This window comes from Branchiostoma belcheri, unplaced genomic scaffold, assembly GCF_001625305.1.
Source record: "Branchiostoma belcheri isolate BF01 breed outbred unplaced genomic scaffold, Haploidv18h27 scaffold6, whole genome shotgun sequence".
NCBI classification, from domain to species: Eukaryota; Metazoa; Chordata; class Leptocardii; order Amphioxiformes; family Branchiostomatidae; genus Branchiostoma; species Branchiostoma belcheri.
Window position 1 is genome coordinate 6310319 of NW_017804242.1, and position 16774 is coordinate 6327092.

Consider the following 16774-nt stretch of genomic DNA (forward strand, 5'->3'; position numbering starts at 1 on the left):
AGTTGCTATTTCACACAGAAATCAAAGACTACACAATATGGGACAGAGAAGGAAATTGGGTAGTTGTCGCATGTACAGCACAGGCAAACAAGACATTAGGCCACACCAGTTTAATTTGTTATTTCTCGGATTCGCCTCTTCATTTTTTTTCTGATTTGCAAGAAAAAAAAACAGATTCTGGTTCTGGTTTCTTCCTAGTATCTGTCAATTCAGCAGTTAAATTAAGAATTCAAAATATATTGTTTAAATCTTAACCCGAATATCCGAAAAAAGTATCAAGTACCCAGCCTTTTGTGTTGACATCATGGCTGGACCTATCGTACCAAAAAATGCTCTTATTTTGCCCAAAACAGTTGAAGAAAGTTCCTATCGTACCATTTGGGGCTAAACATAGAATGCCTAGACCTGTTTTTATTTTTTTTTGCCCTGTCACTTCATATTTTTTCTGAAAAAATCTGAGAGCCAACAAAATAAATTGGTGTGGCCTAAGCTTGAATGCCAGACTGTTTCCAGGGCCAACACAGGCCAGCTTCTTGGCTCCAGGGCCAACATGCCCCCAAGGAAATATTCTACCTCAGCTAACCCTCAGTTAGGCCCTGAGTTAGAGGCCCTGGCAAAAGTCTGGCATCCATTTGCAAGCTCAGGACTAAAAAAAATACTTTTTTCTGCACACTTTGATAAATTGTGATATCAGGGACAATGGCCACACGACTTTAGATATATATATATATAAAATTCTTTAAAATATTTTCAAAAAATCAAAAATTGACCTACTACTAGTATGTGTACATGTATGACATCAATTTGTGCCATCAAAGCTAAAATAAAGTATTTTCCTGAAAGATAGAATTGCCTATAAACATATACATGTACATGTATGTACACATAGAATCGCCTGGACATTCAGTCTAATTTGACAAAGGTAAAAATCTTGGTAAAAATCAGACTTTTTTACACAAGGTGTTAAACTTAAAGAAGCCACCTGCACCTGGGCATTACAACCATCCCTCAACAAAGATGGTAGTCAAGTTATGTCAGGTAATGAGATTAAGATTCTGTCATGTGATTGGTCAGTTTCAAACTTATGGTAATAGTGGTACCACATTTCAAACCTTGCTATGATGATGAGATAGTGCCATGTGATTGGCCTATTTCAAACTGTCTTATGGCCAGAGTATTTCAAATCACTTTATGGTAATGAGGAGATGATGCCACATGATTGGTCTGTTTCAAACCATCTTATTTGGTATATAAAATGTATTGGCTCATCAGATTGGAGCCTTCAAACCACATTATAATAATGTACAGAGAATCCCATAAGATTGGCCGGTTCAAACCATATTATGGTAAATGTGGTGCCACATGATTGGAGCATTTTAAACCACATTATGATAATGAGGGGATAATCCCATTTGATTGGCCTATTTCAAACCATCATATGGTAATTGTGGTGCCACATGATTGGAGCATTTCAATCCACATTATGATAATGAGGGGATGATGCCATGCGATTGGCCTGTTTCAGACTGTTTCAAAGTCGTCATGAACAGTTTTGGCAATCACAAACAAGGCCAAATGATAGCCTCCGTAGTAGGCTTATAGAACTTGGGGTTTGGTGGTCTCGGCTGTTTTCTGATTAGCCCAGTTCTAACGGGGGTTAAATTCAACCAGGCCGGCTATGTTGTCTATATGCAATCAGAAAATAGCACATGAAAGCTCCCAAAGACCACGAAGACCCCCAAAACCCCCAGTTTTTAACATGCTATGGAGGATAGCCAAATGAATTAGGGTTGTTCTTTAGTCGGTTTGATCATCATGGTGAGGTCTTTCATTCGCATGAATGGGATTTGAAGGGAAGGATCGCCAGTCTGACTGGACTCCCACCATCCAAAGGTGCTCTCATCGTTCCTGTCCACGGTGACGAACTGTCCGCCGTCGTTTTCCCGCAGCACGTCGCCATGTTCGCCCTCCAGAAACTCCCCGAGCTCCAGCCGGTAGCGGTCTGCCTCACTCCCCACCTTGAACGTGGAATAACTGGAAGAGTAGAAGACAGGTAGGAAGTTAAAGACCAAATGACACCAAAACAAGTCTGTAAGGCCACACCAATTCAATTTCTTGGTTAACGAATTATGGATAGTGGAGCGGGCGGGCAAAAAAAATAAAAATAAAAACAGGCCTAGGCATCCTATTATGGCCCAAAATGGTACGATAAGAGCCATAACGTCAACACACCAGGCTGGTTCAAAATTCAAACAATGAATTTTGAACTTTTAATGATACCACTGCATTGAATCATGGAATAACTGTACCGACTAGGATGGAAAGGACTGTTTTTAACTGTTCAGGGCAAAATATGAGCATTTTGCAGTTGATTCTGAATGTTTATTTTTATTTGCAAATCAGAAAAAAATGAAGCGGGCGAATCCGTTAACCAAGAAATTAAATTGGTGTGGCCTAAAATACATAAGATATACAAAAGTATACATACAATATAGTCACTTGAAGTTGTTTTCAATCATGATGACTGAGAAATTGAGCTTGTAGCCTTCTAAAAGTGAATTTTTGGAGACTCTCTAGCTTCCCAATCGCCCACCTCAGGCATATATCTCTATTTGCATCTCTGTGTATTATTTTAAAATTTGCATTTCTGTGCTTTTTCCTAAGCTGACATCACGGGGTAACATCAGGTCAGGAAAAAATATGGAAATGCAAATTAAAATAAAATGTAGAAATGCAAATCATCTGCCAGGACTGGCTTGTGCTGACTTTTCCAAGGTAGGGCATTAGAATTTCGAATGTAAGAGAACAATGCAATGCATTATTCATTGTAAATGTGTTTGTTGGCCATGCAGGTAATAATACATGTAGTTATCATTATAGTCAACTTCAATTAGATATGGTCATACGTATATTTTGGTGTCATGAGCACTTTAAGATGTATTTCTGTACAGCCGGTATAACTGCCTTTCGGCGTAACACATCAGCTTCGTAGGCACGCGGCGCGGCGGCAGCTGGCTATATTACACCGATCGACTTGTTACACCTAACCCTTGAACTTTTAACTATAGACATTGTTTAAAGCTATCTAATGCAATGGACAATGCCCCTACTGTACTTGGTGACAGCGAGTTCCACTCTGCGATAGTTCTAGTAAAGAATGAATTCTTGAACACCTCAATCCTTGGTTGATAACTCTGGTACTTGAAGGCATGGCTATTTCTTGTTCTCTTCTGGGCTGGTATTAGGTACTTAGTAGTTGGGGCGTCCACCAGTAGTACAGTACATTTACAGTTTGTGAAAATCAATGTGCGTGCGGATGACATCCATAAAATTAAGTCGGTGTGGTCTAAGTACATAACGTTATAGGTCAACTCACTGAGCAGCCACAGTCGGGTAGACTCCGTCCATGTTCCCGATGACCTTGAGCTCGTAGGTCGCCTGACGGGTGATGTTGTGGATGAGATCGTTCCCAAGCCAGAAGGACTCCCAACCGCCCTGCTTAAACCCCTTCTTGAAGTCATCCCACGAACGTTGGTAGAATTCCAAGTTGGGACTCTGGTAAACATAAACACAAGTTTTGTTTATTTATTTATTTTTATTTGCACATACATATAAAACAAAAACAGTACAGAAGTAAATATAGTAATCGAACGAAACAGAATGTAAAACAGAATCAATGTGCTGGAGGAGGAAAAATGCCTCAGGGCTTATTCTTAATTGTCCTCCATTTCAATTAAAAGCATAATGATAATAATAACAATACCAATGATTAGGGTAAATAAACAATAGATCTATATGAAAAATAGTAAGTAAACTCATTTCCCACGACAAAATCAGTTCTAGCCAGCGAATGTCTTTTGTCATTTTGTAAGGGACAAAAATTCTGCCCAATCTACTGTAAATCACTCTATATTCGCAGTAGCAAAATTTCAGAGTTTTAGAGCAACAGATTAATGAGTAAAGAGACTCTTTTTACACAACCAAGATTTTATTCAGTTGAAGTTTCGGTGACCATCTGTCACCTTCCTCAGGGCAATTCTGACTGGTTCACATTGCACTGCAGCACAGGTCGCTGCTGTAGATGCATTCCTAAACATACAATCTTCACATATCTACACAAATATGCATGATTACAGGGAAATGTATCTACAATGAATTAATATCTACCTTGCGGGCATGGATGACAGTCCATCCACTGTCCTGATCCATCTTACAGTAGACCTCGTGCTTAGTGGGAGAGCCTCTGGGCTGGATATGCTGTGGTCCATCCTCTACAGAACCAGCCATGTACCAGTCAGAACAGTCCTTTGGGTCTGTGGGGGACAAAACATAACAGTTACTTTGCTGTCGTGAAAGTTCATCTCAGAGCTCGAAATTAACTCCCAATGGCCAGTCACCACTAAAATTTAGGCTGGGACTAATAAACTAAAAACTTAAGACACATTTTTTGGAAAATAGAAAAATTATCAACATCAGAATGTCAGCCCTAATTATTAGGCACACGTCCCAGCTTTTGGCTCTGAAAAAGTCACCATGAAATTCCTGTCTACTCTGCAATTTCAGTGCGCCAGGGAGTCAGAAAGTATATATTAGCAAAATAAAGTTGACTTCAAGTTGAAGTCATACAATACTTCCCGAAAAACAGGTTGGGACAGTTCATCCTCACTTTGGGACAGTTGAAATCTATTTTTGGGACAGTGCTGGGACAATAGGAAGAAAAGTTCATTTTGAAGCCTGCATCTGTGTTGACAGTTACACGTTTAAAGTAGCATGCATGTTGGGAGAGCAAAAAACAGCCGGAGTCGACTTGAACTCCCAATCTTTTAGCCAGAGGCAGGGTCACACACCACTTGTCTGAAGAAGGCTTGATTGAATTACCATAGTGAATCTCTGTCATGAAGTATGCTGGTATGGCAGGCACGGGTAGCATTGTAGCATGCAGAGGCACGGGAGAGGCCTTAGCGTCCGGAGTTGCTCTGGTCAGGCGCTTGGACATCTTGCCGCGGAGGATTTTGTCCAAGCTCATGGAGGCGTCCAGTGCTCCATGGACATCAGAGCCGATGACCGTGGTCTCCTCTTTGCCCGCTGGTTTTGCAGCAGATTCGAAATCCTGAACAAGACAACATTAAAGTCAGCAAAGTACATTTGTTGTATCCGGATAATTCATATCTTTTGGTTTCCCTTTTTTAATTCTCATAAATTTTGCTAATTTTGCTCAAAATTCACTGGTCATCTTCCTTCAATGAAAGGAAGAAAAATGATATCCAAGCCACAATAATAACATGCAAGATGACCAGTGAAATAGATAAAAAGACACTGAAAAACACAAAAGCATACCAGGTCACAACCCTGTCAATCAACTCAATATCCAATCTCTGCCCACTTACTTTCAATTCTTGCTGTTTCAAACCATACAAACATACTAAACGAGTGCCACCCAAAACAATACTTCTGTCCCAGAAGTAATTACATAGATAAAACTTCAAAATCCTTACCTTCTGCATCTTAGCCAGGGCTGCCTTCTGCTGTTTTTTTTTTTCAAACCATACAAACATACTAAACCAGTGCCACCCAAAACAATACTTCTGTCCCAGAAGTAATTACATAGATAAACTTCAAAATCCTTACCTTCTGCATCTTAGCCAGGGCTGCCTTCTGCTTTGCCAGTTGAGCTTCCATCACCTTAAAGCGTCCGTCTGTCTTCTGCTGATACTTCTTTTGCTGCAAGAAGATTTTCCAAAACACAACTGTAAACTTTAAGGAAAATTCATTGCAAACAAGAGATCAAAGACTTCAGACTTCTGGGAATATTTTTTTAGTTTTCGTGACCTTCAAGGTCACAGACCAAAGTGTTTTGGGTTTAGATGAATGTGTTAGAGCTGTGGATGGGATTGTACATGTATGTTGTAATTTAGTCAGGTACATGTATTACACCACTATCCATATTGGTATGTGCTGGTTCACCCCTTCCAATTAAATGTGAATGATTTGAAAGGAATAGACATTGTAAAAAACATTTTTTGCTCATTCACTTGTCAGGGCTCGAAATACTGGGTGCATATGCACCTTAGTGCACCCAAAATTGGAGCTGTGCACCCAATTTTTTTCTGTGGGTGCACTGGTGCACCCCAATATATTTGTAGTTATGTATCAAATGTATAATTGTATGCAGGGCATCTGTCGAAGTTTCTTATTGTACTTGTTTAAGATTTTGAAGTTGCATTTCAGATTCAAGCTCAGAAGAGGAGCACTAAGATCTGTAATTAGATTTTCTTTCATATGGTGCACCCAAAAAATTTTGTGCACCTAATGTTTTAGGTTGGGTGCACCAGTGCACCTATTCCCAAAAATGAATTTTGAGCCCTGATTGTCCACTACTTCAAACAGATTCCATTTCCCCAAAGCCCACTACCCCCAGGCTGAAGTGAGGTAGCTAGGTCAGTATATCCCATGTATATTAACAATTTGTAATTTTGTCTACAGGTAACTTCCGATAGCCTGTAAGGTATCCGGTGGGGCCCCTTTCTGCAAATGTGCTCTGAGCAAAACAGGGATAGATCTAACGGTAACACATCGTTCAGCACCAAGGACAGAGCTATAGGAAGAGTTCCCTTGCAAGTTTTTGGCTTTGGTTTTTGTTGAATTTTTAATTATGTCTTGTCTACTTGTTTAGTAAAACTGGTCTGACGTTTTGTCACAACATTCCGGAAGAAAGTTTGGTGACTTAGTCAACTGTACGAGCTTTCAAATAATGTTACTACCCCCAGGCTGATATGAAGTATTTCAGGATATCCCATGCATATCAACAACTTGTAATTTTGTCTACAGGTTACTTCCGATAGCCCGTAAGGTATCCGGTTGGGCCCCTTTCTGCAAATGTACCCTGAGCATAACAGGGATAGGGGCAACAGTAGATCTAACAGTAACACATCGTTCAGCACCAAGGACAGGACTATAAGAAAGATTTCCTTGCAAGTTTTTGGCTTTGGTTTTTGCTGCGTTTTCAACCATGTCTTCCCAACTTGTTTAGTGAAACTGGGCTGACGTTTTGTCACAACATTCTGCAATAAAATTCATGTAACTTAGTTAATTGTACGATCTTTCAAATACTACCGCGAAAGACTGATATGAGATAGGTCATGCATACGATACATGTATACCAACAATTTTTAATTTTGTCTAAGGGTTACATACAAGAGTATAGAAGACTGCCCGTAAACTACCCGATGAGGCCCCTTTCTGCAACTGTGCCCTACGCATAACAGGGATAGTGGCAACCGTAGACCTAACACATCATTCAGCACCAAGGACAGGGCTATAGGAAGGATTCACTTGCAAGTTTTAGGCTTTGGTTTTTGTTGAGTTTTCAACCATGTCTTCCCAACTTGTTTAGTGAAACTGGACTGACGTTTTGTCACAACATTCTGCAATAAAAGTCATGTAACTTAGTTAATTGTACGATCTTTCAAATACTACCGCGAAAGACTGATATGAGATAGGTCATGCATACGATACATGTATACCAACAATTTGTAATTTTGTCTAAGGGTTACATCTGATAGTATAGAAGACAGCCCGTAAACTACCTATGAGGCCCTTTCTGCAACTGTGCCCTACGCATAACAGGGATAGTGCCAACCGTAGATCTAACATATAATTCAGCACCAAGGACAGGGCAACAGAAAGAATTCCCTCTCAAATATGTGGCTATGGTTTTTGTTGCTTTGCAACCATGTCTTCCCAACTTGTTTAGTGAAATTTGACTGACGTTTTGTCACAACATTCTACAATAAAAGTCAAGTAACTTAGTTAATTGTACGACCTTTCAATACTACCGCTAAAGGCTGATGTGGGGTAGGTCAGGATACATGTATGTTAACAATTTGTATTTTCGTCCACGGCTTACTTCTGATAGTACAGCCTGTAAACCACCATGGGGGCCCCTTTCTACAATTCTACCCTGAGCATAACAGGAATCATTCAGCACCAAGGACAGGGCTATAGAAAGAAGTCCCTTGTACATCTTTCGCTTTTGTTTTTGTTGATTTTGCAACCATGTCTTCCCAACTTGTTTAGTGAAACTGGAATGACGTTTTGTTACAACACTCTGCAAGAAAATTCTGGCTACTAGTGAACTGTACGGCCTTTCAAATACTACGCCAAAGGCTGATATGAGATAGGTCAGAATATCACATGCATATCAACGACTTGTAATTTCGTGTACGGCACTTTCATATCGTTTTTATTCATGATTTTAACATGCTCTCGGCGAAAACATGCCAAAACCCAGACAATTTATACAGCAGGTATATCGGTAATCAAGGCCGCGTTTTGATCATGTTGGAAAGAAATGTAAACAAACTTTGTAAAGAAATGACCAGGCATTTTGACTTTTTGTATCGATGTTACACATAATGCAGCTTTGAAATCTAATCTTGCAACGAAAATTTTAAAGTGCCCGAGTCCCCTTACTAGCCTATCGTCCAGTCTATCGTATAGTCCAGTCTATCGTGATTATGGCGGTCTCTCTTTGGGGCTACAGAGACTCTTCGCCGCCTGAATCATCAAAGGTTCCCGGTAGGTTTTTCACGAGAGGAGTCATTCACCCCGCCAAGATATTGTAGTGGGGCCATTCAACTCCGTAAGGCCACAGCAAGTAATTTTTATGGATGACATCAGCGCGCGCATTAATTTTCGCCTGATTTTGGAAAAAAAAACAAGAAATTTTGTTGCCTTCTGACAGTTGTCAATATGCCGAAAATGGCCAAATATGTCTGTTGCCATGCCGGAAGGTGGATGGCAGATAACTATGAAGAGAGGAGACAAGAAAAGGCTCTGATTTAATGTTTTGTTTCTTACTTTGATGCAGTGTTATGTGATGCTGGCTGTGTATATGTGATGTTCCTACTGAATCAAAACCATTTGTATAATGATTGAGTCAAAATTTCAAATTGTAGGAACCTTGTTTTTTCGGCCCGCCTTGGTTTTTTCGCCCGCTCGCATTAGATTTGAAATCTGCGGAGGATGTCATCCATAAAATTTACTTACTGTGGCCTAACTCCAGGTAACACTCCCACCGGGCGGCCGGTTAATCTGGGCGGGGGGAAACTATTGGGGCCCCGAAGAAGTCCTTACCTGCTCCCGTAGCTGTTCGGCGTCGTTGCCGGCAGACATGGACAGGATGAAGGCTGACACCTGCAGGCTCACGGACAGAACCATCAGCAGGGTGAAGATCAGGAAACTGGCGCGGTAACTGGTCTTCTCACCGGAATTGTTCCTCTTCGGGGCTGGAAAAGAAACATAATACTTAACCTTGTAATTACCTTCAGCAGAAAGGTTCTGTTTTGGAATGCGGTGCCGTTTGTAAAGAATTATGAAGGATACAAAAATTACTGAGCGCGAGAGAGAGCGTGTGAGAGAGAGAATGAGAGAAAAACAGTGTGTCAGTGTGTGTGTGTGTGTGTGTGTGTGTGTGTGTGTGTGTGTGTGTGTGTGTGTGTGTGTGTGTGTGTGTCTGTGTGTGTGTTTGTCTGTGAGTAAGTGAGAGAGAGAGAATGTACGTATGCGCGCGTACATGAAAGGCATTGAGCACCAAGGTCAGCCATGTTTGCGTTTGTGTGTGCGCGCGCGCGCGCGTGTGTGTGTGTGTGAAAGAGAAGGAGAGAGAAAGAGAGAGAGAGAGAGAGAGAGAGAAAGAGAGTGAGTTATGGGACAAAGAGAATCCATAGATCCCATACCTCCGGCAGGGTGGTTGTTGGCCCGGCGCAGAGGCCGTGGCGAGGTGGTGGAGGAGGGGGTCACCATGGGCGCCGTGCGGACGGGCTGGGGGCGGATCACCACCGCCGCCGGGCACTCGTAGTCATCGGAGCTGGTCGGCTCAGACCTGGAGGCTGCAGCAGAGGTAAAAAAACACCCAATTTTTCATCTATTCATCCGGCAGATTAATAAAACAACTAGATAGGTAACATTTGCAATTTAGGTAACAATTGGACTAAAACATGTAGGAGTAGACACAGCAGTAGAGTATCCTGAGCTCTATCAAACGGAGAAGAACTTGTATTTACAAATGTTTCTCTGACAGTTTGTCCCCTACTCTTTTCGATAAGTGTGGTGGGTTCTTTAACGTGCGTGGGGTGTGGCTCTCCCCAAACACGGGACCTCCATTTAACGTCCTATCCGAGGGACGTCCCTAACCGAAGCTAGGTACTTATTTCCACCTGAGTGAAGTGAGGAAAGTGTAAAGGGCACATGGGCAGGACTCGAACCCGCGACCCCTTGGGTGTGAGCCGAACGAGCTACCGACTGCGCCACACGACCCCAGTTATATTTTCTGTGGTGAGGATAATTAGAAGCTACTAGACGTATCTACTACAGTGCCATGTACCTTTGCATGTTGAGCAATAAATGAATAAAAATATTCAGAAATACGAACGAAAGTTAAGATTAAAACATGAAACTTTGGCCTAAGATTGGAATGGACGTCCACCGCCGACGGGTTATTAAGGCCACAGCAGGTAAATTTTATGGATGACATCCTCCGCAGACTCCAAACCTAATGCAAGCGGGCAAAAAAAAACAAGACGGGCCGAAAAAAAAGGTTCCTACATTTTAAAATTTTGACTCAATCATTGTACAAATGGTTTTGATTCAGTGGGAACATCACATATACACAGTCATCATCACATATCACTGCATCAAAGTGAGAAACAGAACATTAAATCAGAGCCTTTTCTTGTCTCCTTTCTTTATAGTTATCTGCCATCCACCTTTTGGCATGTTTGCCCATTTTCGGCATGTTGACCACTGTCGGAAGGCAACAAAATTTCTTGTGTTTTTTTTCCAAAATCAGGCGAAAATTAATCCACGCGCTGATGTTATCCATAAAAATTACTTGCTGTGGCCTTATTGTCGTCTGAATTGTCGGTCCGAAATCTGGGACGGGAGAGGAGATTAATCACCCACTCACCCAGTTTCGTTTTCGTAGAATCATAAAATGTATTCATAAAACTGAAAGGTGAAGGAAGAATTCAGCTACAGGAAGACCTAGATAATACAAAATTTCTGATATTTTAGAGCTGAAAGGTGAAGAAAAATGAAGCTAGAGGAAGATCTAGATAATACAAAATTTTCTGATATTTGATAAAACTGAAAGGTGAAGGAAAACGGGCCCGGGAAAGAACTAGATTTTTAAAAATGTCCGAAATTCGATAGAACTGAAAGGCGAAGGAAAAATTCACCTGGAGGAAGACCTAGATAAATAAATGTAAAATATATGATAAAACTAAAAGGTGAAGGAAGAATTCAGCTGGAGGAAGACCTAGATTTTAAAAAATGTCCAATATTTGATAAAAATGAAAGGTAAAGGAAAAATTCAGATTGAGGAGGACCTAGATTTAACAAAAAATGTCCTATATTTGATAAGACTGAAAGGTGAAGGAAAAACGAAGCTCAAAGAAGACCTAGCTAGATAATGTAAAATGTCTGATATTTCTGAAGGTGAAATGTCTGGAAGTGAAGGAAAAAAAGGAAGCTAGAAGACGGCCTATATGAACAAAATGTCTGATATTTGAAAAAACTGAAGGAAAACGGGCCCGGGGAAGAAATAGATTTTTAAAAATGTCCGAAATTCGATAGAACTGAAAGGTGAAGGAAAAATTTAGCTAGAGGAAGACCTAGATAATACAAAATTCTGATATTTTATAGAACTGAAAGGTGAAGAAAAATTGTAGCTAGATAAAGACCTAGATAACAAAATTTGATAAAAATGAATGGTGAAGGAAAAATTGAGCTCAAAGAAGACCTAGATAATACAAAATATCCAAATATTTGATAAAACTGAAAGGTAAAGGAAAACGGGCCCGGGGAAGAAATAGATTTTTTGAAATGTCCGAAATTCGATAGAACTGAAAGGTGAAGGAAAAATTCAGCTAGAGGAAGACCTAGATAATAAAAAATTCTGATGTTTTATACAACTGAAAGGTAAAGAAAAAATGCATCTAGACGAAGACCTCGATACATGTAATTCAAAATTTCTGATATTTTATAAAACTGAAAGGTGAAGAAAAAATGTAGCTAGATAAAGACCTAGATAATACAAAATGTCAAAAATTTGATAAAACTGAATGGTGAAGGAAAAACTGAGCTCAAAGAAGACCTATATGACAAAATGTCCGAAATTTGATCAAACTGGAAGGTGAAGGAAAAATGCAGCAAGAGGAAGACCTAGATAACAAAATGTTCGATATTTGATAAAACTAAAAGGGCAAGGAAACACTGAGCTCAAATAAGACCTAGATGATACAAAATGTCTGATATTTGATAAAAATGAAAAGTAAAGAAAAAAAGAAGCTAGCTAGAGAAAAAACCTACAAGATACAAAATGTCAGATATTGGAAAAAAAACTAAAAGGTGAAGAAAAAAAGCGGACATATATTATTGGCCCAATCCTTGTTTATACCGAATTTCAGGTCATTTGGCCCAAAAATGAAGTTGAATCACTTTTACAAAATGACAGGAGAAAGAGGAGAAGACCAAACATGAGTAAAAACATTATATTTCATCCATACATGGTATAGACTGAAATGTAACGTTATGCCATTTGCTGTCATGCTGTCAAATACCAGAGTTATCAATGAAAATTTGGAAAATTCGAAAATTTGGAGGTACGTGTTTTTACCTTTAAAAAGAGTCACTGATTGATGAATATACTACTAACCAGAGTTATTAACCAATGATTGAGGTGTTCAAAAACTCGCTACCACCAAGTACTGTAGGGGTATCCTCACTATAATAGATAGCTTTGAACAATATGCATAGACTTATATGTGCAGGTCGTTCGGTGTAATATAGCCAGATCCCGCTGCACTGCGTGCCTGCAAAAACTGGTGTGTTACGCCGAAGGGCGGTTATACCGGATATACAGATACAGAAGCTGTTGTGTTACGCCGAAGGGTGGTTATACCGGATATACAGATACAGAAGCTGGTGTGTTACGCCGAAGGGCGGTTATACCGGATATACAGTTCCAAATACAGAAGCTGGTGTGTTAGGCCACACTGACTTGATCTTATGGATGACATCTTCTGAAGAAAGCAAGAAATGGATGTTGGCAGTAAACTTAGTAACTCAGTAAACAATATAGGCATCATTTCTTGTTCAATAAGGTTTATGATGTCAAAATTTAAAAACGTAAGAATCTTGTTTTTTTTTGCCCACCTTGTTTTATTTTTTCGCCCTATCGTATTAGATTTGGAGTCTACGGAGGATACCACCCATAAAATGTACTTGCTGTGGCCATATACGGGATATACAGACTTCTAAGAAGCCCGACCGGGGCCCGGCTATACCCCGTCCGGGCACCGGTGTGATTGTGACCGAAGAACAAACAGGGAACATGCGCAGTCAATCGAAATTCGCTCGTTCTGTACTCACCCAGAGTTCACAAAAATGCCTTTCATACCAAAATATGACTCATATTCATATCAAAACACCATACCATCAATGGATTCTAAGAAAAAACATTCATTTAAGCAGAAATATCATTATTAATAAGGCCACGCTTTGGGGAAATGGGTTTCATCTATGGGCGTAGACATGAATAAGCAAATAAATGAATAAGCAAAATAAAATATTTTCTCAGAAATTGTACTAGTCATTTCTTTCAAATCTACCGAATTGATATTTCAAAATATATCCATTTGTCTGATATATTATGTAATTTTTTCATTACAAAGTCACCTGATTTGTTTTGATCGTAAGAAACTGTATCAAATCTTAAACGTATGGTCAATGATTGAACTACACAAGAACCAGAAAAATAGTTAGCCTCCGTAGCAGACTTATAGAACTGGGGGTTTCTGTTTGGTGGACTTTGGCTGTTTTTTTATTAGCCCAGTTCTAAAAAATGGGGGTAATTCAACCAGGCCGGCTATGTTGTCTATATGCAATTAAAAAATAGCACATGAAAGTAGCACATGAAAGCTCCCAAAGACCATGAAGACACCAAAAATCCCCAGTTTTTGGCAGGCTAAAAAAAGAGTGAATTTTAGAAGAACGCGTTGTGCAACTTCTAAATTAGTAGGTTTCAACATATTAGCACTAAGTATCAGAAAAATGATAATAAGAACAGTTACAAAACAGTGAAACATCAAGGACAATATGTCCTTGCTAATACCTAACTTCAATGCAATGTTTTTTTGTTTGTCTGCATTTTTGGTATTCCTTTTTTTAAACATGTCATCATAAAAAATTAAAGAAGAGAAACCCCTGTAACACAACCAATCCAATATTTTGGTAAATATACTGTAATTATATGCAAAATGAAAAAGAAAAAGATTTTGATGCATTTTGAAGCAGGGTGTGAAAGAATCAAACAACCAAAGAGGTTCTAAGACAGTCCTCTTCCGTAACGAACATTTGTTTCTACAGTCATCCCTTAAAGTAACCCAAAACATGTGTGTGATTCGTATGAGCCTTGTTTTGAGGTGAAAATTGAAGAAGAAAAAAATCAAGACAGCTGAATTTTGTATAATACATGCATTGCTATCCTAAGAAAATTTGTGATCGTAAGACAATCGTACCACGATTGTACGACTTAAAGAAGAATCTATCGCCGTACATACCAGTCGTATGAGCCTTGTTTTGAGGTGAAAATTGAAGAAGAAAAAAAATCGAGACAGCTCAATTTTGTAGAATACATGCATAGCTATCCTAAGAAAATTTGTGATCGTCGTACGACGATTGTACGACTTTAAGAACAATTAATCGCCCTACTCACCAGTCAGGACGACGTCCCGCTTGGGCGCGGCGGTGGTGGGACCGTACCGGGAGAGAGGCGGCCCGGCCCGGGGTGGGATCGTCGCACCTACCCGGACCGGCTGAGGGCACTCGTACATATCACCCATCTCTGCCGCAAGGAAAAAAATAACAACATCAATACTTTTCTGTACATTAAAGACATCCAGTGCAGTTTTTTGGCTTGGAAACCCGATTTTTAAAGTCAATATTCTAGTCATTTATCTACATACTGAGTTGAAACCACACTATCCCAATGTATATTGGCCCTCATGGAGCAAAAATACCCAAAATTCTGACGGAAAATGGATTTTTAGGGTACCACCCAGAAAATAAAGGACTCATCTTGGGGCTTGTTTCTTCAGTTTTAAAAGCCCAAAGTATGAAATACTGACTCAAATGTGCTGATGGGAAACAGTATGTGTCAATATCACAAGGATTGCCTTATTCAGAATATTTCCAGTTTTGCTGCGCTAAAATCGCATTGGATTTAACGCATGAAGTTCTTTGCAAGTAACAAAGTTAAAAATCACAACACTCTTGTTAACGAATTAGAAATATATTACAACTTCTTGATTTAAACGTGTCTTATTTTAGAAATAACAAAACCGAAACAGCCTCCCACATACAAAAAATGATTGAAATATTTCCCCCCAAGCAAAGAAACTCATTACACGCAACTTGTTTTTCTGTACGCGCATAAGAAATTTTCAAGAGATACGTCCACTTGCAAAATTCTAAGATACTCTTATACATACATAATATAGCCTCCTACAACATTGCGGAATGATCGATAACAAACGCAGAGCGAAAACCACAACAAAAACAAAAAATAAAACAGAGAAACGACGTTACATATTGTTGATAATGATATGCGCACCCAAAACATATTACTTACATATTGGTCTTCAGCAGATAGTTTTCGGAGTATTTTTTTTCAAGCAGTAGCGATGCTTTCTTCAACAAACAAACAAACAAACAAACAAACAAACAAACAAACAAAAAACAGAAACGACGTTGCATCATATTTTAAAGAATGATATGTACACCCAAAGCATATTACTTACATGTTGGTCTTCAGTAGACAGTTTCGGAGTATTTTTTCAAGCTGAAGCGATGCTTTCTTCAACACAATTTCTCGCTGTACCAGCTCGAACCTTACCCAAGAAGATCTCAGAGCAGGTCTGGCTTGTGCGAGCGCGCGTCCCGCTATATGTGCGACCCACAGCCTTTGATAGCCAGGATCTGACGCACGTACGCACATAATTATTAATATTAAACAGGGGAGCTTAAAAAACACGTCGGAGGGCAGACAAATTATATTTTCGCCCACGCTAGAAAGCATCGGAAGATAGGAGGACGTCAAAAAACATCAAGAAAAAGAGCACAGAAGTAGACTGTACAGTTATCGTCCTATTATCGTACTACAATATATTTGGAAGAAAACAGGACATGATAGAATCTTTACATTTGGTCAAAAAGACACAAAATGATGCGTGTATTTTCTTGTGGTCATAAAATATCTCCCACGGCCGTTGCTATGGCAACGGCTGTGACGTAGCAAATGGTGGACAGAGGGCTAACTGATGACTATTCATGACTATATCCAAGCAGGGTGACTGACCGTAACTACTTGTATAGAAATTGATTTAATTAAGTTTTAGTCTGCTTGCAGAATGCAAAAATGGCTTCATTCACTGCAAGGGCTTTTCTAGTATTGCACGTTTGCTCCATTTTCGTGTGAGTACATTTTTTTTACCCCTGTCCTTTTTTTATTTATGTTTTTTTATTCCAATATTTCATGACTAAACATGGCGACGGCACACTCAAGTTATATCAACATATTTTATGCCGCCACCGACACAGAGTACAAATACAGGACAAGACAATACTCATTTTCACTTGAGTTAAGTGAGGAAAGTCGTGTAAAGTGCCTTTTCCAAGGATCGGTGGCATGTCAGGACTCGAATCCGAGACCTCT

At 39.6% G+C, this 16774-nt stretch overlaps 1 protein-coding gene across 1 annotated transcript; it reads right to left on the reverse strand.

Moving 5' to 3' along the window:
* Nucleotides 1–1764: 1764 nt before the first annotated feature.
* Nucleotides 1765–14903, reverse strand: LOC109482306 (angiopoietin-related protein 7-like). Its single transcript, XM_019784990.1, has 8 exons — nucleotides 14777–14903; nucleotides 9738–9890; nucleotides 9136–9287; nucleotides 5629–5721; nucleotides 4879–5110; nucleotides 4168–4313; nucleotides 3377–3555; nucleotides 1765–2034 (listed from the first exon to the last, which is right to left on the reverse strand). Exons 1-8 carry the CDS (start codon nucleotides 14901–14903, stop codon nucleotides 1785–1787), a joined length of 1332 nt encoding a protein of 443 aa, XP_019640549.1. The 3' UTR covers nucleotides 1765–1784.
* Nucleotides 14904–16774: the final 1871 nt, after the last annotated feature.